General features: G+C 38.8%; 1 protein-coding gene across 7 annotated transcripts in view; it reads left to right on the forward strand.

Annotated features, from left to right (window-relative positions):
- The window catches only part of HECW2 (HECT, C2 and WW domain containing E3 ubiquitin protein ligase 2), a 181,584-nt gene that overhangs the window by 55,530 nt on the left and 102,253 nt on the right, over positions 1 to 23,801 (forward strand). For 6 of the 7 annotated variants that reach the window (XM_050711418.1, XM_035536957.2, XM_035536958.2 and 3 more), the window contains one exon: positions 16,202 to 16,542. In XM_050711418.1, coding sequence (XP_050567375.1) covers positions 16,251 to 16,542 — 292 coding nt within the window. In that variant the 5' untranslated portion in view covers positions 16,202 to 16,250. Of the gene's footprint in view, positions 1 to 16,201; positions 16,543 to 23,801 lie in introns of those variants that run through there. The other variant, XM_050711420.1, reaches the window with a different exon arrangement.

The raw sequence follows: 23,801 nt of genomic DNA on the forward strand, positions 1-23,801 counted from the left end.
TGTTAGCTACCTGGTTATCTATGTTGGTTTGTGACCAAGGAGAAGCAGATTTAAAGTAATTATATTTGTGTTGGTATCTTCAAAAATAGCCCGCTGTTTCCTACAGTCAGTACGAGTGGAAACCTTTGAATTTCCAGGGAGTTTTTACTGCTGATCACAAACCAGTGACTCACTGTTGTGACAGCTGAGTTCAAAACCTTCGCCGTGTCCGATAGGGATGCTAATTTGAAGTTAACTGGTGCAGTCTGCATTGTGGTAGCACAGGAGGTTTGTTTCAAATGATTTTTGCTTTCTCAACTGCAGTTGGCATTGTTGATGTGTATTGGCATCTTGCAGGCTGTTAGGAAAGGCTTTGAGTGAAGTGTTTTCCTTGAAGGAGTGACCCAGTTCCTCAGCCAATCTGACAGTGGTGCGCCTCAGCAGCAGGGTGGTGGTGTCACCGGGCTGGTTGTGGTGGCTGGAACAGCTACTGGTACTTCTGGTAGTGTTTGGGACTTCTGGAAATGCTTCCTGGTTTGTGCAGGTGTTTGTTAAATATAGTACAGAAAAGTGGAAAAATATCACTTGGGTTAATTTGTAATAATAGGACTACATTAAGCCACTTAAAAATGTTGGACTGGATGGAACATGGCTTTCATAATAAATGTTCAGCTTCTGGGTTCTAGAAGCATTATTTTATAAAATGTTTTTCAATAATATTGCTGCATTGTCTAATGCCTGGGTATTCTTGAGCAGTTCCAGCATCCTTCCTGAGTTTTTGATGTTGGCAGCTGTGAGATTTGTTTGTATTTTAATCGGAGGTTTGTGTATACATTACAGCGCGGGTAGGAGTGTTAGAGAAGTTACCACAACATCCTCTGCTTGCTGGGGCTGCTGCTGCTATTTAGGAAACACAGCTAAAGCTCATTGCTCGAGAACCTGATGGAAGGGTGGTTGCCTACATACGTCTGACTTTTTTTTATTTTTATTTTTTAAAAATATTGAGCTACTCTAATTACATCATAGGGACAAAGCAAATGAGTGGTAGTAGTCATTAGTCTGACTGTAATCATGTGGTCATGTCATTTATTAGATAAAGGATAAAAAAAAAAGAAAGTGGCCTGAAACTTCATAGGAAACAGCCAACCTGTAATGTCAGTAGGAGACTTCAGTACTGTGTTCTAAAATAAGGACATTGCAGTTTTGGCAGGCCGTGAAGTCCAATTGGTATGCAGGTATTTGTTTCTAGTGATTTCCCTCTTAATTGTGCTTAGCAATAACCTGCAGCAGAGGCTGACTGACAGGGAATTTGGCACGAGTGGAGGCTTGACACGGAGGCAGTGGAATTTTCTAACCAGAAAGCTGCATTGCATCTTGCTTTTGGGGAAGGTCACCCTGTGAAGTTACCTCCACATTGGAGGGGTGTTTCCATTAACGGAAAACAAACCAAACAACCACCAACCAGTATGGGTGTTTTATTTTTAGTTTTCTTTTACGTCACTGCTTTTCACTTAGGCTGTATATACCTATTTCCAGTCAGATTATTTACTAGGTTAAACCAAAGTTTTTTGTACTGTTCTTGGGATATTTAGAAACAGGAGGTGTGTACAGGCAATGATGAATGAGATTAAGCTGCTCTCTGAGTTGGGCACCTGGCTGTCAGGGTTTTGTTTTGTGGAGTGGGGTAGAGGGGTGGCACATGGACAGACACGACAGACCCTCTTTCTTCAAATTCCTCTTCATACAAAAAATAAAAACATAAATTAAAAGTGTAATGCAGCACCTCATAGGTGAATCTGATTTTACCGTTCTCTGGGGCCAGGTTCTGTGAGATACTTCTGCAAAATGCTTCTTTTACCTCTGTGCTGTAGTTTTTATAATTACCTAATTGTCAGCTGAAGTCTAAAGCTAAATATTTTAATGGGGATATATGTCACTCCACGTCCTATTCTGTAGCATGCCTTTTCCAGCCTCGTACTTCAGGGTGAGCACTTGACTCTGCCCCTTCTTTGGAAATGGAAGCTTTATGGAGCACAAACAAATACTCTGTAAAATTAAAAGAAATACATACTCTTCTTGTTGTGTAATTGTTCATCCTCTAATGAAAAATAACGTTCATTCAAGTTAATAGCATTTTGAAGTGTACCTACATGCAAGTTTTGAATAGCTAGCGCACTTTTGATCTGACTACATTACTTGCTCATGTGCATTTCTTTGTTTTCCCTGAATACATCCCAAAGCGTTGGATACTTGCTTGGAGCAAGAAAAAGGAGATTGTACTGGATTCAAGAAATAATGCAGAAAAGTGCTGTAACAAATTCAGGAGTCTAGGTAGAGATTTTGCTACCTTTCACCTTTAGGAAATGTATGCCAGACTACAGACTTTACTTGGGATGTCTGGAGGAAACAGGTTGGTGGTGGGTCACTGCCTTCAAGGCACTCGGAAAGGCTTTGGGTGGTAGGAGGCTATAAAACAACCTCTTCTTGCCATTGTAGAAAAATCAGATGTTGAGAGATGATATATTCTGGAGAAGGACAGAAAAAAGAACAGATGGGCCTTATATTGTAGCAGATGAAAAATCATAAATATGTAACTGGGGAAAAAACAAACAAAAACAACCAAGTAAAACTGGATCCTGGATGCTTAAGGGAAAGAGGGTTTTTTGAAGCCCAAAATGCATCCATAGATAGTACAAAATAATGAAAAGTGTCTTTTTTTCTCTATTTTTATTTTTATTTTTATTTTTTTACATTAGTAGAAATAGAACCAGAAAAGGCTTACTTTTCTGAAAGATAGGAAAAATGTGCATCTGATCAGTTCAAAAATCATGTGCCACCTACAGCTTGAATGTTTATTAGGATGATGCTCAGGGGTGTGTGTGCGTGTTCTGACCATAATATTTTCAGCATACAGTAAGTCATGTGAATTTTACTCTGCATTAATTGTAAGTAATTATATGTCTATAAAGTGCTCAACCTTTAAATCGTCTTCACAAAGAGTAAGCCAAGGAATCAGTTATCGCACTTCTTGTATTGTACCCTAGAAAAAAGATGAAAATGGTAATAGACGGTGTAAGTACCTTTGTTGGGATGGACTGTGATTTAAAGCTACATATATGTAGAAGTTGAGACATGAGAATTTGAAACATAGCTCTGCTGAAAGGTTTGTTTTTGTTCAAACATATATATATCTGATATGGATTAAATTACATTTTTGTTATACGTTGAGAAACAAAGAAAATTCAAAACCCAACCAGAATTATTTTTTAAGTGTGAATCTCACAGTAATTTACAGTGATACTTGGATGCAGTGCGCTATGATTTCTTTGGTTTTGTTGCCTTTTGTCTCTTAGCATAATCAATTGCTTACTGAAGATGCGTGTTCTGATTTAAATCCTCCAAGGTCATTTTGAAAACGGCACAGAAAACAAAATGCCTTAAAAGTTCCCCACCATGAATTGTAGCAAATTTAGGCCTCCCAATGAGATTGTCTTAACTTCTGTTTATACTTTTGGTGCCATGTGCACTGGGATTTCTTGCCTGTATTTATAAACACTGATTTCAATCTTCTTCCGTTTCCTGGTGCTGTAGTACCTACGCCCTGGGGTGGATTTATATAGAATTGTGCTGCATTCCACAATGGGCCTCTGCTGAGCCAGAATTAGTGCAGCCTTTAGTAGAATCTTTTGTTCACTTAGGCCTGGAATGTGACTTGGTGTTAGAAATTAGTGTTGAAATACAAACAGAATTTTCCAATTTGTTGCATTTGGTTTCATTGTAGACTTTTTTCCATGGTAATATGAAGAAAGGTTGAGGAGCATGTGTGTATTTAAAAAAAAAAAAGATAAAACCTAAGGATTTGAATATTTCTTTTTTAGTTTCATCTCTAGTGGTTAAGTCTGCTGCTGTGTGCTGTCTGGTGCAGGAGACTTCCCTCAGATGGATTCTCTCTAATAACCACACAAATTGGGGATGGGGAATGGGCTGCTGAGAGAGGTGTGCCTGTCAGTAGGAGGGCTGAGCAGACTGAAATCCCACACAGTTTTCTGCCGATTGCTTCAAAACTTATCTGAAGACCCCCACTCTTTGAGCTTCCTTTATGCCTGGGTCCTAGAGGCTTTTTTCCGCAATGATGTGTTAGAGCCGATGACAACAGTGTAAAAATGCACAGCGAGAGTGCTCTTAGCAGTGGCCCAATTCTTTGCAGAATAGAGATGAATGAAAATTGTAGAGCCTGAAGAAATCCTCTGATGCATGTCACTATTTTTAGCTCTACTTATTAAAAACTTGTGCATACTTAATAATAAAATTATTAATTCATAATTGGCCTCATCTTTATATAGCACGCTTTGTATTATTGTCTTTTCATTAATTGTTCATTTAGATTTGGGAGGTTTTCTGTTTCATTTAGTGCAGAAAGTGAGCAAAGCATCACTAATCCTGCAAGAACAGAAACTACTGAACTAAATAATGTATTGTAATGTGTATTCACAAGGGGAGAAAGCATGATAGCTTTCATATTTCCAAATTCCTAATGGTCTGTGTTCTAGCTCAAGTAATTTTTTTGAACCGAGCACAGACCAGACCTGGACAAATGCATACTGGGTTATACCTGCAGGTGATGGTGGTTTATGGGATTACTGCAGGAGTATCATTTTGTCGTTGTGGAATGCCTTAGGACTCTGAACTATTTTTTGCTTCTCTGGAGTGTGATTATGAACTGTGAACTGTAAATCAGTAAACTGTTAAATAGGGAAAACTTTTTTTCTGTCCCCATCACTTTTCCCTTCCAGTCCTCTCTTTGAAGGCTGTGCTTTCAGCTGCTCCCAGGTAGGCTGTGTTTCCATAGAGCTGTGGTCCTCACCCCTGCCAGCATCAGCAGTCAGCATCAGCAATTGCTCTGCAGTTGTTCAGCATTAAGCAGACAGAGGCTCAACATGGCACAGAGAATGACTGAGTGTCCTGCTGTTGTCCATGCTACAGCATAATAAATGCAGGCATCTTCAGTTAATAACCTTTCATTAGAAATTAATCTGACTTGCACAGTTGTGGAATAGCGTTTGTCCAATTGAGAGTAACTAGACCAATCTGACTTATTTTGTAGTAAAACTTTGAAGTACTATACATATTGAATTAACCAGCTGAAATGTTTGCTTAAAACTGTTTAAGTAGTGCTTTCAGTAAGATAGTAAAGCAGTTGGTGCATAATAATTCTGTTGTAGCATTCAAGCATGAAATTCTGAGCTAATATGTTCCTGGGGAGAATATATTTTTCGAGTAGGGTATGAAACTGCAATTTGTATTTCTATAAAACAATTTGTTAGATCTGGAAATGTTTGCATGCCACTATTTTCTGCTTCGTAAAAGACAACCTGAAAATTGCTGTTAGGTTGTCTTTTTATTTATAGAACTGGTTTGTTTTATAAACTCGGCGTGTTTTGAATATTAAAAGCGATGCATCCTGTAAGGGTAAGAGGGCAAGATCATCAGCACCTTGGTGAACCTCCCCACTGACTTTCTTGTTGCAGCAGCAGATGAGCATCAGTGCATAACACGGACAAGCAGGATGCAGACAGACACCTTCCTTACTGGAGGCTCTTTTCCACAGGTTATAAGGAAACAGTTTAAAGGAGTGTAGGACTGGTAAGTTGACTGGAGGAGAAAATCTTTAGGGCTTTCCATCCGCAAAGATCACGTTCACAGCTGTTCAGTTGTCTGCAGTATTTGTAACTGAGCATAACCAGTATTGCACTTTAGCAGCATTAGTTACTGTGGTAGTGCGCTATAATCTGCTGTAAAAAGAATGCGTATGTGGTGGAATTGTTCGCTTTTAGCTACAAGTTGCGATGTGTCTTGAAGTGCTGTGAAAACAGGTAATCAAAAAAGCTGATTAAAAAATTCCGTTGAGTCTAGGGGTACTGTTATGCAAAACAGTTACAATTGAAAAGGTTTTGCTATTGGCACCTGCTCCTTAAGGACATACAGCTGCACAGTCAGCAAGCAAAGGACACTGCCTTTGTGTGGCTTGGCTAACAGTTCTACTGTTAGTCTCAGGAGATCTTCAGTAGTTGATTCCTGTGTTTTCAGGCAAAAAGTTCCGTGAAACTGTAGGCAAACAGAAGTGTTTGAATTGTGTTTCAGCCAAAGAGTGTCCTAAAATCTTTACGAAATGTAGCCCTTTTTGGGGAGAGTAAAACTGGGAAAATGCTTTGCATTCAAATACCAGAAGGGTAAAAGGGACAGGAGAACAGAAATCTAAATGTATGTTGATGGGCAGTTTAAATTCATTGCAGTAACATTTGTCAGTTTCCTTGAAACAGTTGTTTCCTCTTTTCTTGCTCTGCTGATTGTGTCGATAGTTTATCTGCAGGACTCAGGTACATGAAGCGTTTGTTTGGTTTTAATTTTTCTTTACTCTTTAAGGGGACCAACTGAGTCTCTTTCAGATGTCTCCTGCTCCACCCGCTGATCAGTGTACCAGGCTGGAACTTCTCGAACATGACGAACCAGGGATATTATTTTTCCATAGACAGTCTTTCTATATTCTATTTTCAGTCTGCTAGCATGTTTCAGTAATGGAATTCTTGAATTTGAAGTCAGTGAACATGTTTTATACACAGAAATGCTATTTTTCAAGCTCATAATATCCCCTTTGTAACAAAAATGAATAAACGACATGATGAACTGAAGGGGTGTGCCACTTCAAAAAGGACAAAGCATTCCTGTGTTTCCTGATAGCATGGGAATCTCTGAGTGTGAAAAGTCAACCTGTTTTGTGGTGGCTTGGTACCATTTCAGTGAACGAAATCTACTTTATGTGTCAGACAGCTGAGCTTATACGGGCATGACAAGGGGAATGATTGTTTTGGATTTGCATGGGTGGAACCGATAATATTAATTAGAATTTGTTCTATATTTCAGGGATTTCCATCAGTTTAGAATGGATTTCAAGCTTAAAAGTGAATTAAAACATTTATCTAAAATTGTATTTTGCATAGTATATATCCTATGTTTTAATAACTGCCAAGCCAATACTTAAATCAGGCTCTTGGAAGTACAGCTAAAATACGGCAGCCCTTTATGGGTGTGACACTTGGAATGAAGCTGCAGAACTACTCTGATACTCAGTAGTAAATAATTGTGCTACTTCTCTCTCTGTCAAGCACATTGCTTTATAAATGGCTTTTTGAATTGTCTGGCAATTTTCCTTTCTTTTTCAAAGCAACACAGTTTTTCTTTGCTGCTTGTCAGGCCTTTTGGCATTTTATACTTTCTTCTGGGCAGACAAATGCTGACTTGTTCTTTTCTGTAAAAGTTTAGTGTTTTGGTCTTTACTATGCCTTGTGGTGGAAAAAGTAGCCTTGGAAGAACGAATATGGATTGGGAACTCTGGGCTGGTACTGATAGTGCTCCAGAAGTCCTAAAGACAGGAGCGAGTTAAACAGGCGTCCAGTTTTTCATGCAATTAAGTTCTCACAAGCTTTCACATATGCAAGAATGAGTATTTTATTCAGAGAATAGTTATGTTCACATTTCCTCATCCTGTGGCAAAGTACCTTCTCACAGAGACTATGAAGTCTTTCTGCTGTAGACTTTTAAAGGGGGCTGTATTTGGGGTGGATTGTGTGACCTGATGGCAGACAGCTAAACTGAGAGCAACTGCATCAGTACTTGAAGGGAAATTGTTCAGGACAACCGATCAACAGCAGCTAGTGATGGATAGATCAGTGTCATGAATACTGAAGATCAAATCGGTGGCAGTGGGGATTCTGAGTTTAAATTTACCTAGAGTACTATTGTAGGGCAAACTACCCAAGGACATAGCTTGGTAATATGCTGGGTTTGATAGCTACACGTCTGTACCTCCAGTCACCTAATTTTTGACTGGCAACTCTTTGAGGGGTTGTGCTACAGACAAGATTACTGAAAGAAATGAACTTGGTTAAAATGGCTTCCACTCCAGGAGGAGGTTGAGGGGCTGCGTAATGCCTTCTGAACATAACCTCTTGGCTGTGTGACTGTACTAACATTTCCAGTCATGTTTTGTTGTTTTTTATGTAAATAGTCTAGAGGAAAGGAGTATATCAGGTACTTTTTACTTAAATCTGTGTGCAGCTTTTGTATTGCTACCTCAGGTGAATGGCAGGGATGAGTTTTAGGCCCTGGATATCCTCTTGTGTATCCGTGGAGCAAGACAAAGATACGTCTGCAGACCAGCTGGAGGTCACAGCCTGGCAACCACAGCAGAAAGGATTGTATGAATTCTTCATAATATCCTCAGTGTAAATTCAGACAGGTTTTCTGAGCCTTCTTTACTGAATGCTGTGCTTGGCCAGGCTGAGTTAGCTTCAACTGTTTTAGGGTCCCCTTAGCTGTGGGGACAGCAGTGCAGAGAGCGTGTCAGTAAGCACACCCCAAAACCAGTGTAACTGCACGTATGCTGCCAAGAGCTAAGATTGCAGCTTTTTACTTGGAGAAAGACTTAATTTAAGAAACTGTTGAAAACTGTTGTGTTCTTTTTTGAAAAATGACCATTTTACAGGACTGTAGCATCACTGTCATGGCTGTTTGGGAGTACTCCTCTGGTACTAAGATTCAAGTCTTGTCTTGGATCTCTTGCTGTAATGTATTGGGTTTGCTTGAATAAAGGCAAGGCTCAAATAGTGGCCACAACAAATTTAGCCTTTAAACCCAGAAAATTAGAAAAGCCTCCAGCAAGCTATATCACTTCTGAATGCTTGTCTCTGGATACAGATTCATGACCTTTTACTGATCTGACTGGTGGCCAGATCTGCGTACCAGCTAGCTCCACGCTGACGTTTGTGTGAGAGCCGATACCCCAAGTCGTACTGAGAGTACAGCAGTGCCTCCTGGGCTCCTTGGCACGCTGCGTCCACCTGTCAGAAATGCACCAAAGCCTTCCAACAGCTAGATCTCTATAATCTGCTCGAGGAATGACTCACTGATGGAAGGAGCTCGCAGCTGGTGGGTGGAAGGTGTAAGCCTTACTCAAGCAGCTAAGGTAATGAGAGTGACAAATACTTGTTTTCTGCTAGATACAGAAGTATATAGGAGCGGCTTTCCAAATGAACTGTATGGAAATGCATTGAAAAGGTCTCAGATACTCTGTTACATTCTGAATTAACTGAGCTATTCTCTGGCTGTATAATGCTCTGCATAGACTGTTTTTAAAAATGCATATTTATGCTGAACTATATGCTTTTTACCTTAGGGAGGATTTTCAGCCAGTCTAAATTATATGCTGGTTTTGTAATCGGAGCTGATGTTTAACATCTGAGCTGAGTCACCAGATCTGAGTCCAAAGGAGACAAGAGTGTGCACGTGCACTTTGCTTCCCTTTTTCTTCTCCCTTCCCTCTCTTCCACCCCCCCTCCCTTACCCCTCTCTCCTGTATGGAAATATCAATCACTGTCAAATTTCAGCACAGTAATTTTTACTATTACCTTAAAATACCTGAATACAGTTTCCAGAAGTTAATTCTTTCATCATCATTGCTTTGGGCTAAGCTGCTTTTAAAAGTATCCAGTAATTGTCACATTATAGAAGTCTGAGGGCTTTGGTAGAGGAAAAAATAAGCAGATCAGCAGAGAAATAAAATGTTTCTGAATTTAACTTAATCTGTTTGATCTTCTGGATACAACAATTTATATTTCAGGATGGTTACTATCCAATTAACATAAAGTTGAATTAAATTTGGATTTAACTCCATTGAAAAAAGGCAATTAAAGGTCATTTAAATTGGATCTAAGTTATGTGTCAGTTTTTAAGGGTTATGATGATAGTTTCCTATCATTTGAATATATTCTGTTTTGTAAAAAGAACACCATAAATTAAAGAAATATCCAAAGCTGGCTACTCAAGAAAATCATTGAATACGAATTTACTATCATTGTGCCCAAGTTTAGAAGAACTTGGGGAAAAGAGAGAAACATCTTTCCCTTCTCATCTCTCCGAGGTATTTTTAACAGCCTTGTAATTAAAACGAAACAGTGGTGTCAGAGTTATAACGATGTGATTTTTCAAGTTTATAGCGTATCTCTTTTTCTTTTAATTCAATCACAAATTCTGTAGGCTTACAGTGCTCTTTTATTCCTCTAATGTACCAGTCATTGGACTTGTTCACATTGCTTACCTGGATAATTTATTATTATTTAAAATATGCAGATCTAATGTGTATTCAGCATTCCATGCAGCAATATTGAACAGGTTTAATTACATTTTAGATGCAGTTTTAGATGCAGTTTTAGATGAAGTTTTCTGCTTCATGTGCTAGGACTGTAATTGCATAATATTATGTTGGTTATATTTTTGAAATACCAAACTTCATGATCTACTGGAAAAATATTAAAATTCTGTTACAGGATGCAGGTTGATTAATTCATATGCTAAATCATCTTGAAGACTTAGAATATACCCATGGTCATGGAAGTAAAAAGGCCATATTACCCTCTGCTTGCTAAACAGTGGAGAAAAACAGATCACGACTGGCTGATCTTTCTTGGCACTTGAATGTTGTGACAATTTTTACATTTGCTGTTATTTGGATGGCTGAATAGGAAGCATCCAAATGGGTTAGCTTTCCTTGAATCTGATAAAACATTAGCTAGCAAGGAAAAGTCCTAATGATCAGACAGTGAAAAATACCTTCTGAGAGAAATTCCATGGCGTGGATCACAGGAAATGTGATGAGTAGAAATTCTTGGAAATATTCCAGGAGGAATGACAAGAAAAAGGGCCTCTGGGCAGAAAGATGAAGCTTTTCTCTTATTTCTGTCAGCATAGAAAAAGATGCTTCATGTCATCTTTGCCTGTTTTTTTTTTTTTTTTTTTTTTTTTTCCCCAGACCAAATCTGTGTCTCCAGATAGTCATAGAAATACTAGAAAATAGGTCTGGAAGGAAACTTAAAGAGCTACCAAGCTCCTCCCTTTATCTCAGGCAAGATCAGCTACCCATGATTTTGCCGAATAAATAGCAGGTGAATGTTACCAGCAGGGGCCCATCCGTCCACATCTGCTGTGTTAAAAATCACTAAAAATGTGTATTAATAGTAATGCTTCAATATAAAGGGAAAGAAAAAGTACTAAAGAACTGACAAGTTAGCACTAGTGAGGGGAAGTTTAGCAGCTGCATCTCACTACAAGACAGCAGAAAGAAGGCGCCTAGTCTTTGTTTTGGAGATGGATGCACATCGCTGATTGCTAAATGAAAGATGTTTAGTTAAAGTATATCAATTTGAAATAATTTATTTAAATATAAATTTTAAATATATATTTTAAATATACTTCAGTACATTAGCGCCAAATATGTTGTAAAAGCTATTGTGCAAGAAGTGTGTGTGCATCCTTCTCTGACATGAGACTTTCAGAAATCTGAAATGCAGAATTTTAACTTTCTGGCAGGTGTTTGAAGTGCTCTGTGCAGAATTTGGGGGGTGGGAGGGTGGTGTCAAAGCCAGTATCAGAAGGAAATTTGTCCATAGATGTTTTGGGATGTACTGCATATTTCAAATGGAAATATCAGCTGGAAAGAGCTACAGCCATAAAACAGGCTAGCTTTGAATTCTGTTGGGAGGAAGGCCCTTGAAGTTCTGAATTTATTCAAGATAAAAGTTATTTTTCAGCCCCTATGAGCTCAAAGCTGGTCAGTTTGAGGCCTTTACTTCAAATGTCTGTTGTGGCAATTGGAAATCTTTGTATGGCATAAGGCAATGTCACACACCGTGTGACTGGGAAACCAGTGTGTTTGCTGCTCTCTGTGTTCTCAATGCATTCTGCTTGCCCGCATGATTATGTGGGTTGCTCATCCCTGCAGGTGAGTGGTATCAGGGAGGGACACCAAGCATCGTTTGGGGCAGGTGGGATTCTGGCCCATTAGGCTGGACGTGTCCTGCCCATGGGGTGCTGGTGCACGGAGCACTCGCTCCTCTTCCCCATCAGCCATCCTCGCTGATGGGCAGCGTTGCAAAGCCGTGGCATGCAGCCAGTCCCCAGACGAAATGCATTTATCAGTGCTTCCTCAGCAGCACCCTGGGTCACCGCTCGTAGCTCCAGCCTTGTCCTGCGGTGCAGCAGGCGGCCGTCACGCTCAGGGCCAGCCCCTGCAGTCTGTTTGCAGCAGATGCTGTGGGTAGAGGCAGTGAGCGAGACCCGTAAGGCACATGAGAGATCGCTGCGTAAACAAGAAGTGAATCACGGTTATGAGTAAGATAAACAGGGCAGCATGTGAACTCCGTGTTGCTTTGTATGGCGGGATGCTTTTTTAGGTTGTTCCTGTGCTGGAATTCCCAGACTTTCATTCATGTATTTTTTTTAAACTGTAGAGTGTTTGACTATGTTAAAAATGCTTTGACATTGCTTTGGAATCTCCTTTAGTGAAGACTAAAGTGAAGACTAAAGTCAATGGGATTTTTTCTACTTGTATTTTGTGTATCATATGGAACCTTTAAAACTCTTTATTTTTCCCAGTTCTGGTCCCTCTATGATTAGTAATTAAGAGGTATATTTAGATAAAAATAATCCTGATTTTGTGCCAGTCAGAAATGAAAATAAACTCAGTCCTATTTTTCTCTAAGCTTCTTGTGAAGTATTGAAGAAAACCCTGTGATACGGATAAGCTGCTTTGGTACTGGTTTTACTTTACAACTGAAATACTTTGCTGAAGTTGCTATCCAGTAATTCTCACATGCCTATATTTTTCCTATGCTTTAGATTCCATTTCCATTTTTTGGCTTGCATTGAGCAATATCCTTTGCACACTTGATCCAGCATGGAGTGAAACTCCTGCTCTGATCCCACTCAGCCTGACTGCCCACACTCCTGTGTCTGGGAAGGTGCACGGAGCCCATTAGGCATGCTGTCAGCATGGCGTGCTCTGGATGCAAATGCTGTTTCACTGGCGCTTAGCGGGAGGTGAAGGTGGGAGGATAATTCCTACTTTCACTCTCTGGTAGGACGTATCTGTTAGTGTGCTATTAGTTATGTTATTAACAGCAGGCTTTGGGAATTGTTAACCAAATGGTAGATAAGCAAGTCATTTTGTAGACAGCAAAGCGCTGTGTAAGGCGTTCATCTCAGTTTCAGACTGCGAATAATTAAATTAATGGCTCTTTTTCTCTCTTCCATCACTCCTTATGGCTTGGATTTTATAGGTATCATATTTTCCTCTCTTACAACACAAATGTCGTATTTATTTATTTACAGATAACCTTAATGAACCTCCCAGCTTACTGTGAGCTGATAAGTAGCAGTTTTATGTGGTACTGGGTCCCCTTTGCAACCTGTTTCACTGAATTTAAAAAATAATCTAAAAGCCTGTGAGTCCTGAATTTTTTGAATATTTTTTTCCATAATAGGAGCTCATTTATGTGGGTGTTTAATTGGTTCATTGCAAATTGACATTGATGACTTTAAGATAGAGTATTTGTTGGAATCATTGTTTAAATCATGACTTGTTTAGACTCCCAGATTTATAAGTAGAATTGGAGCAGCTATCCGGCAGGTAGAGTTCTGCTTTGCTTTACCTTTAGAAATTGTAATTGCGCCATGATTCACCAAAATGATAACAATTAAGACTTAAGAAAATCAACTCTTGGAAAGGAGCTAACGTTTTTCGCAGGCTGTTCTTGCCTCTCCAAGTGCAGGATAGTTATAGCTACTACAAGTTAATTCCCATGTGTGCTTATACATGGATGAGTTTGTCCATCTGCTGGATATAAATTTTCAATATGTTCCAACAAATGTCAGCGTTGCCACAGGTACAATGTACTGCTCTGCAGCTCAAAGATGTTTTTACATCCCTCCTATTTAAAACTTTGTCTTTAACTTGCACCCTTCCTGACTGTTGTAAAACAACTGTATACAGTGGTTCAAAACGATGTAAAACTCCAGATAGGGGACAGAAGAAAATGAACGTGTTAGTACATTATCAGTCAGTCTGTTAATTAATCTCAAACAATCTCTCTTTTTCACTGTGTGTGGCTGTTAACAGGATCTGGGCAACAGCACATGCTATAAGAAAGAAACTAAAAAGCTTTTTTTTAAAAAAAAAAAAAAAAAAAGGAGGATCACGTAACGTAGTTTGGAAGTTGGTGTCCTCTGGGACTCACCTACCTGCAGAGTTTGGAAAGCAAAGGCTGATCTGATCTCAGTAGGTTTCCATGAGTTATTGCCATAAGGCAATTGGGGAACATGGGTTATTGCCATAAGGCAATTGGCAACATTCCTTATTTACGCTTCTGGTCTCTAAGTCTCCCAGTATTATCAAATCTAGAGAATAGTACGCTGCACAGAGAAACAAGAAGCTGATTTTCCAGACTTTCATTTAAGAGAGGTTGCTATACAAAGTTCATCATTGATGTTGGTGTCAGAGGCAAAGTACCCAGGAACATGACAGAGAATGAGTTAGTGAACCCTGCTGACGTCCAGTACCAAAAATAAAATGTTTTGTGTACGCAGCCAAAACATTGCTCATGTCAGGAAAGACTGTCCTGCATACTTTATGAAGTATGGTAATCTCCATATCGCTTCTGGATGCGGAAAGTTATTTACCTCAGTTTTTGTTTCTTTCCTTTTCTGCAATGTTTGATGTTGAACCATGTGCAATGTATGATGAATCGCATACAACTGGCTGAGTTGAACTTTATTTTTTGAATTTCTTTTTAATATTTCAAAAAAAAAATCAAAGAAAATTTGCAAAAAAGGAAAAGAATCTATGATACAGTGAAGGGTGCATACACTGAAGTATTAAAAAGAAAATTCAAGATGAGTGGTGGGAAATAGATTGAAGGGAAGAAACAGTTTTTGAAGGGTCATGTGCAGAAAGAAGAATGAATGGGAAAAGAAAAGAAAACTGACTTTTTTTTTTTTTAATTCTGTTGATCACAGTCTTGGGATCTCAGAGTGCTCTAGGTGTTTTTTATTTTTACTTACTAAATGTCTTTTGACCTCTACAGGCAATGGTGTCTGTTTAATAAACCAGTTGTCAGATGTGTGATTGATAGCAGTGGTTTACTCTAGGTCTAATTACAATTCGAAGGCTCTGGAAGTGGCCAGCCAACCCATTTATTTCTTATGGGCTCTACCTAATTCTAAATTAGAAGCTTACTTGCTGGTGGAAACCAGGATCGTTATAGCAGCTGACATTCAGTGCTGCCTGACAATGCTCAGGTTATTTTAAGACAACAAAGGTATCTGCGTGTGATAGCTGAAGGCTGTGACACCAAAAAGAAAGCCTAAGAATAATACACAGATATCACATTTACTTTTTTTTAAAAAAAGGCAAACGGCTTTGGTCAAAGACACGTGACTTAGTTACAGAAATTTCCATATCCCCTTCTATGCCAAGAGGTTTCCCATCTCTGATTCTATCCTGCTGCAAGCTGTTCCCTCTGTTTTAATATTTTCCTGTTTCTATCTTCCTTTCTGATGATTTATTTCAAGTTGTGAGTAATGTGAGGGCTTATTTTCAGATAGTGGTACGCTTATTCGCACATTACAGATAATGAGCTGCAGGTTGTGCACGTGAAGGTATGGTATGATGATATTAGCTTGATGTTCCAGTGAAGACCACTTAGTATCTACTCAGGGTTAGAAGAAAGATGTTGAATTTATAAGGCCTGTGCTTTATAATGTGTGGAAAAGAAGGACAAAATCTAACTTCACAGATAAACTGACTTGGACTAATTGAACATGTGCCCGTATTCTAAAGCACCTCAGACAGTGATGTGACGTTTTTTCTTTGATGTAGAGAATCCCAGAACCTATGTTTGTATCTTAAAAATAACAATAATAAAATCCTTACAAAATAGTTTTATAGTAGCATAGGTCTGTGATACTGTATTTCTACTGAAATGATATGCCCAACATTATGAATATCTTTAACACTTCTCTGACGCTGAATATTCGATCTATAGATTCTATCTTGGATGCTTCGCTTTCTGTTGCATTCTGGCCTATAAATGTTATTTCACGGTATGTAGTTAACTCTGAATGTTGTTGCTAATGATTCATGCTTTTTTTTATTTATAGAAGTTTAAGTGGCTGTAGTGGTAAAGTAATGAAGTAAAAGATCTAATCCATTCTAGGTTTCTGTAGGAATGGTCCTAAATTAAAATATTTTTGCGCTAAGACCTCTGCATTTAATGTTTGACTGAATAACCTACTGTCTCACTTCAACAGTTTCTTTTTTTGTTCTTCATGATAGATCTCTGAACAACAACTTTTTCACATAAATTGACAAAAGTGCAGAAGACATGGCCAGTTCAGCGCGAGAACATCTGCTTTTTGTGCGACGTCGCAGCCCACAGCTCCGGTATACTCTGAGCCCAGAGAATCTGCAGAGTTTGGCATCTCAGGGCACCATGGCTGAGAACATGAACTTGCAGCGTGCCAACAGTGACACTGATTTAGTGACCTCAGATAGCAGATCTAGTTTGACAGCCAGCATGTATGAATACACCTTGGGGCAGTCTCAGAACCTTATCATTTTCTGGGATATTAAAGAAGAAGTTGATCCGACTGACTGGATTGGACTTTATCACATAGGTAAGCCAGAACCATGTTGTAATAATTCGGTGTGTTTCTTGCTTTTTTTGTCACTTCATCTTTCCTTTTCAGATATGCATTCTGGCATACTACTTCATTAATCTAAAGATAAAATCAGGGTAAGATTGCAGAGAATTACCTTGGATTGCTCTTTGCTTTTCTTAATGCAGTGAGCTATGAGAAGACATTATTAATGTAGGTCTGGTTCCATAGTGACTTACTAGAGGATGAAGTACATTCCTCTTAAACAACAAATGTGCATATGATTTCCGTGTTCACTTTTGCGGGTGACTGGTTTAGACTGGAAAATGTAGAGTACTGTATTCATCATGTAACTTGGCATGCTTACTGTCCAATATTTATACAGCTTTTTGGACAAGTAAATTCTTAATGTCTGTGAAAAGGTATTTTGTGTAATTCTTTGATTTTGTAGAAATGAAATTGTATCCGTTCTGAATGAGTGAGAATTTCTGTTTATGAAGTATTCTTATAGATGGAAATCCTCTGAAGAATTTTTTTGTCTACTTTCTTGTGCTGTTCAACAGGAACATAGGAACGTATATTTCATAGGAGGGAGCTGAAAAGAGCTCTAAGCTAGCAGGCAAGGGCCTGTGGGCAGTGTGTGCATTAGTAAGTAGTGTGGCTTAAAAGGAGTGGATCAGTAGGTCAAAGCAGTTTGTGCCAAAACCCTGACATCAGCAATGTATTTGATTTAGGTTTTTACACTGTATTATGCTTAATCAGGTCCCTAGATCCAAACATTCCTGCTCTGCATGTGGCTTGGAGCTGTCCAAAGGACAAGCTTTACAATGCCACTAGGAACTGGAGCGTATTTAGTGGGTACATGTACAGGCATATGGGGTTTGGTCTCCTTTTCAAGGAATCCAGTTCATGTGCACTAAAATTACTCTCTGAATTAAACCTTTGCTCAGTAACTGGGATGTTTGGGTGATCTGTTTCAAAATAGCACTGCTTTTCTGAATCTAATTGCTAATGTAGAAAGAAATTGTCAGTGTAACCTGCCAAAAGCAGATAGAGCAGAAACTGGTGGAAACAGGTCTGACTATTGGAATTTTGTCTGTGCTGGGACTGAGCTAACTGCAATGAAATCAGTCGATAGGATTTTGGACAGATAATTGCTGTGCCAGCTTTTTCCAAGACATCCTGTTGCTGCATCACTTAATGTTGCATGGTGTGGAGCTGCCAGTTCTTACTCTTTTTTTTTTTTGGCCACTTTTTTTTTTTTTCCCAACTTTACTGAAGATCCACAAAATGGACAGTATGACTTGTGCTGTTCAGTGCTTAACTGGTTGTAAAAACTCTACTGGAGAAGCGTCACAAGCTGCAGTCTCTCCTGGAATAAACTGTGGATATGTACTAATGTTTAAGCCACCTAAATCAATCATCTCCATAATCAAAAGGCACAGATCTTTCCAGTAGCATTAGCAGCTTGAAGTGTGGTCTGTGCTGTAAAGTACACAAACCGTTAAAATGAAGCTTAAAAATTCTAATTTAAATACACTGAGAGTTTCCTCTGAAAAAAGGTGAAATTTTACAGGTATTTTTAGGCTAATCAGCTTCATAGCACTTCAGGATTGGTATTCAAGATGCTGAAGTAGAGCATACTTCTATAAAATTCTAATAGGTTCTCGTTTGTGGTGATTTTATCCTACTTTCATGATTAAAAATGTTTCTACCTTCTGTTTTTCAAGCCCCTAAAGCACAAAACAAAGTTAATTTACTACAACTTCTTATAATCCTATAAGGAATAGCCAAATTCTGTCCTTATGTCTAGAAACCCCATCATGCTACTGTGTAATACCAGAGTATGAAATGTTTGTTTGGTTTCCTGTTTTCTTTTTAAGTAGTGAAAGGTCTCAGAACTCCTTCAGCATGTAGCTTTCTTCTCCTCTGCCACTTGAGGTCCATCAGCATAGGTGAGAGTTTTGTTACTCAGTGTAAAATAGATCTGAGCAGATTTCTTTAAGACTTGTGGTTTCCTCATTCTGAGCGATGGGATTGCACATTTTGCACAACAGAGAGGTAAAGGCATATTCAATCTGATAGGCATTCCTGTCTATCTTTGATTTGTGTTTTTTTCAGTAAACTTTTTAAACTATCTAGCATCTTTAAAAGTAAATAAACATTTAAATAGTAGAAAGCCTTTCATTTGCATATTTTTATATACCTTGCTAAGCTGTGGAGCTAAATATGGAGCTAAGATATAGGCTGTTTGTTGTAAGGCAGTGTGCTTGTATTTTAGAAGTTGTTCCTGCGGACTTTGGTTCTGAGAGGTTACCAGCTTTGCAAGCTTTCACATGGAGTTCAGGGAGAAATGAATTGGTCCAAAATACTGCAGGGTATAATCCAGGATTTGCAGTCCCTTGTAATGATTGCTGTAAATTACCCCCAGTTCCCATTTAACACTTCGGAAAGTGTGGACACTACTTATTTTCCTAGGAGAAGGATGTTTGTGGGTGAATATATTTAAAAATAAAAGCTCTATTCCCAAACGCATTAATAAAATTTAAAATATTTGTTTGAGGTTATCCATTCTGGTCTTTCTTTAAAATGGAAACCATTTCCTTTACACAGTTCCTCTCCTGTGGCACTGCCTTCTGAAAGCAGCACAGATTTTGTGCGGTCACTAGCACAAGACAGCTCCAGGTCTGTGCCAGCCTGATGCTGTACCTTCAGTGTCCCCGCACATCTTCTAGTAAAGCACTGTTTTTTCAGGGAGCTAGGAATAGAAAAAGGCAAATATTTTGCCCTCACTAAAAACAAACAAAACAAAACCCACAACAGCAAAAGTGCACACACACACAAAAAAAACAACAAAACAAAACTTGTTGCATAACCAAAAGCCCAGTCCAGTGGCTTTTTCTTTTATGTTGGTTGTACAATTAGCTTTCATAATGAAAGCTGGATCACTGGGGAGGGCAAGTGGTTGTTAATTCTGTAAATGGACAGATGGAGAAATTCTAAAAATGAATCATCGTTTCTGAGCTGAGGTTTTAGTACAGAGAGATCTGTCAAAGGTCTGGAGCAATCCAGGTAAATTTTCATTTCAAATTAATTTTGTGGAGTACATCTATTACCAAAAGAATTGAAAGTGACACACTGGGAAGCTGTCTTCGCTTTTCATTCATGAATGTATTCAATTAATTCTGTCATTATTTTCTATTCAATTAACTTTCATTTTCTGTCATAAGAAAGCAGTTATTTCTGTTCTTCTAAGTGTGGTTTTACTGCATGGTTAAAATTGCACTGGCTTTTGAGGAATTTCACCAGACTTACTATATCCCTCTCTTTTTAAGAGACTGTGTACAAATCACTGTACAAATTCACTCTTTCAGGTACATCAGTTGGTACAGTTGATCATAAGAAAGTCAGTAATCAGTCACTGTTTTTCCTACTATGTAGAGGTTTAAGGCTAATTAGCTTACAGTAGGGAGTAGTAGATGGAGCTTTTTCTAAGTGTGAAACAGCTTCAGCGAAATGTTGGTCTGTTAGATGTTTATGAAAATATTTTTTTTTTCTTTTCTTTTCTTTTTAGAAACAGGAAAGCCTAAGGTGGATAAGGCAGACTCATCTTATCCTCAAGAACTGACATTTTTTTTCAGTGCATTTTTTTCCATACATATTAGAAGTGAAGAAAAAGGTGGGGAGGTATGAGGGGAAAAAAAAAAAGTTTGCTTGTATGCCCAGCTGGCCAGGAAGGCCAATTTCGTCCTGGCTTGTATCAGAAATAGTAGGGCAATAGAGAAGGGAAGTGGTTGTCTCCCCTTACTCAGCTCTGGTGAGCCCGCAGCTTGAGTACTGTGTTCAGTTTTGGGCCCCTCACTAGAAGAAGGACATCGAGGTGCTTGAGCATGCACAGAGAAGAGCAATGGCACTGGTGAAGGGACTAGAAAACAAGACACATGAGGAGAATCTGAGGGAACTGGGGTTGTATCGTCTGGAGAAGAGGAGGCTGAGGGGAGGCCTCATTGTTCTCTACAACTGCCTGAGAGGAGGTTGCATCGAGGAGTGTGCTGGCCTCTTTTCTCAGGTGACAAGTGATAGCACATGAGCAAATGGTCTCAGGTTGCACCAGGGGAGGTTTAGATTGGTTATGAGGAAGAATTTCTTCACAGAAAGGGTGGTTAGGCCTTGGAATGGGCTGCCCACGGAGGTGTTTGAGAGACGTGTGGACATGGCGCTTAGGGATGTGGTTTAGTGGTGGACTTGTAGCATTAGGTGGATGGTTGGACAGGATCGTAAAGGTCTTTTCCAACCTAAAAGATTCTATTTTGTAGAAAATAGTGCTTGTTTTATTAGGAATTCATTCACTGTAGTGTCATCAGGATACTCTTCAGCGGTAACTTTTGATCTTTAGTTGAATGTAAGATCTTTACATCTTTAGTTAAATGCAAGAAGCTGAACTTAACCATGAAAAATTGTATATAGCCAAACTCATGCTCAGTTTCTCTACAATTCTATATTTTAAGGAATGCTTTTAGACCCAAGCGTGAGTTTGATGGTTTCTGCTTTATTACCATATATGTATTTTCCCCCGTTTCATCACCTTGCACAGCAGAAATGTGATCTGTTATCTTGTGGAGGGACTGTTGTGTACAGAGGGTCTCTTTCTTTTCCAAGCGTGTTCCTAAGGATTACCAGAAGAAAAGTGTATGCGAGGGACACAGTGTATTCTGTGGAGGAAGGTCTCTTTTTTTTCCTTGGCTATTTCTGGTTTTGTACTGCCTCAATTCTTTAAAGTGTCAGTAACACTTCTTGAACAGTCTTGTCCTTGAAGTTTTGTTAAAGCAGCTTTTTAGCTCCACAGGCGTGATCTGTGGAGAATGTAGATAGTGCAGCTGTACAAGCACAGAAAGGCATCCCACTGAGACTACATGAAAGCGGAGAGGTGTTACTTCTGAGTATTGGCTTCTCTTGGGGTAAATCAAGCAGGGTTGCATGAAACTTGAAATTGTTGAATGTAAAATACAGGTTTATCATTTTGAATTTGGCTTTAAGTTTGCTTGGAATGGGCTTCTTTCTTCCTCAGGACTGGTTGTGAAGATTATCAGTTGAAGGTGACAGGGCAGAATGAGATTCAGAGGGGAGCTTTTCAGCGGAGGTACTGTACCTGTGAATAATCTTAAGAGTAAAGGTAAATTTCTAGTGTTTGTTGTAATGAGAAATAAGAGGCCAATTCTATTTCTTTTAAACACAGTTGGATTTAGACTGAAAACTTTCTTCACCTTTTGAAACAGCAGAAGACTACACTAGTTAGCAAACACCTCTTGCATCCTCTTAGCCCTGTGAAGTTTCCCTTGTCCAGTACTGACCCAGCTTTTGCTCTGTACTTGTTCGTTACAAATGCTTGTTCCAAACAATATATAAGCTGTTGGAGTTTTACAGGTGTCCTACAGTGATCAGCAAGTTTAAATGTTTCATTGTAGACACGCTGGAACTCTGTCTAAATCTTTACATTAATTTCAGTGATTTTTTTTTCTAATATCAGTCTTTTAGTGAGAAAGATTGTGCAAAATATTGGACCTAGATAGAATCAAAAAGGAGATATGGTAGTTCAGTTCCAATAAGTCAATGCAACCTGTCCCGGTTTTCTTGTCATTGCGTGTTAATTGTAGCAGCAGCGTACCAGGACTTCCTTGGGAAGTGAGACCTCTTAAAGAAGGTGAGCAGAACAAGAGCTACCTGGGTCTGCAGCCCAAGCAGGTACCAGGGTGGACCGGCCATGGCTCACAGGATGCTGAGTGAAGCCAAATCTTGATGAGTTTTATGGGTTGCCTACAAGTCCCATAAAGAATTCTGAAAGTAGAGAATAAAGAATAAAAAGTCAGGAGAGGGAAGCAAACCCTACTTTTGGTTTAAATAGATTAACTCCCATGGCCAAGTTGCCTGGGTTGGCCTATTTTTGTCCTAATTTACGGAGTTCTAATTATGAGATGCATGCCCTTATTCTAGAGAGCCTTAGCACATTTAAAATGCTGGGTATCAAAGGTCATTATATTTATTCCCCTCAGCTTCTTCTCACAGGCTGCTTGACTTTTTGTTTTACCTACAGCATGGATCCAGACCAAACAAACAAACAAACAAACAAAAAAAAACTGATGCAGAGCTATATAGGGCAATTTAGATGAGATCTAGGTTTATACTAAGCCTCCTAGGGTAGTGAAGTTTGGAGCCTTTCCATTACATGTGAGACAAGATTAAAAAGAAAAAAGCTTTCACGTAAACTGCCTTTAATACATTTACAGTAGTAGCTTAAATTAGACAGAGAGATTATAAAATTTTAAGATACTTTATCCTCAAAAGTTTTCTCTGGTTTCCATTATAGAATACATACAAAATAATAACTTCATTATCTTCCAGAAAAGCCTGATTACTTACTTGCTTTTTTTTTCCTTCCTGTTTTTAGCAATATGATTACTTTACCTGAAAATCTGAGCAGTACTATTAATTTCTTGTGGCTAGTTACTCTGCATAGCAGTAATATTTTGTGATTACTCCTAGTTTTGGCTGTTGCTGAAATCTGTAAAACATGGGCATGACTTTCTGTGTAGAAAAGTCAGTCCCTACCCAGCTTGGCCCTTGGTAGAGGCTTTGGCTTAGAATTCCAGGAGCTTGGCTTTGTGCTCTTTGTTACTCAGCCAGTGGGGATCTGGGTGCTTTGTATTGTCTCAGCTGAGTATCTAAGCACTGTGGTGGTTTACAAAAAAAAAAAAAAGTTACAAACCAAGGGTCTTTGGAAGCTAGCTTTCCCCCCAGGTGTTGCATTTTAATCTTATTCTGTCTGTTCTTCACAGAGCCTGACCCACATGCAAAGCTACTTTTTCCCCAGCATGGAATTTGGTGCTTTACTGTTGTAATCTAGTAAATTATACTCAAAAATCAGTGTGTGAACAGTACGATACCTCTCTTTACTGCAAAAGTTAGAAGAAATGCATAGAAGGTGCTTTCTCTGTGTTTTCCTTGCATGCAGCAGATACCTTATTAAGACACACTCATAAAACAAAAACACACATATATGCATTAAAATACACAATATTTATTTTAAGGAGAAAGGAATTAATTCCCTGATTAAAAAAAAAAATAATCAAAATGAAAGCCAGCCCGTTCCAAACAAATAAAAAGACACCCTAACACAAGGCAACATTATGGTAAAATGGAATATTATGCATTCAGAAACGTATATCGTTTTACATTATCCAACGTTTATATTTGCTGTCTTCCCATCTGCTGGAACAGCC

Source organism: Cygnus atratus, chromosome 6 (genome assembly GCF_013377495.2).
Source record: "Cygnus atratus isolate AKBS03 ecotype Queensland, Australia chromosome 6, CAtr_DNAZoo_HiC_assembly, whole genome shotgun sequence".
Classification (NCBI taxonomy): Eukaryota; Metazoa; Chordata; class Aves; order Anseriformes; family Anatidae; genus Cygnus; species Cygnus atratus.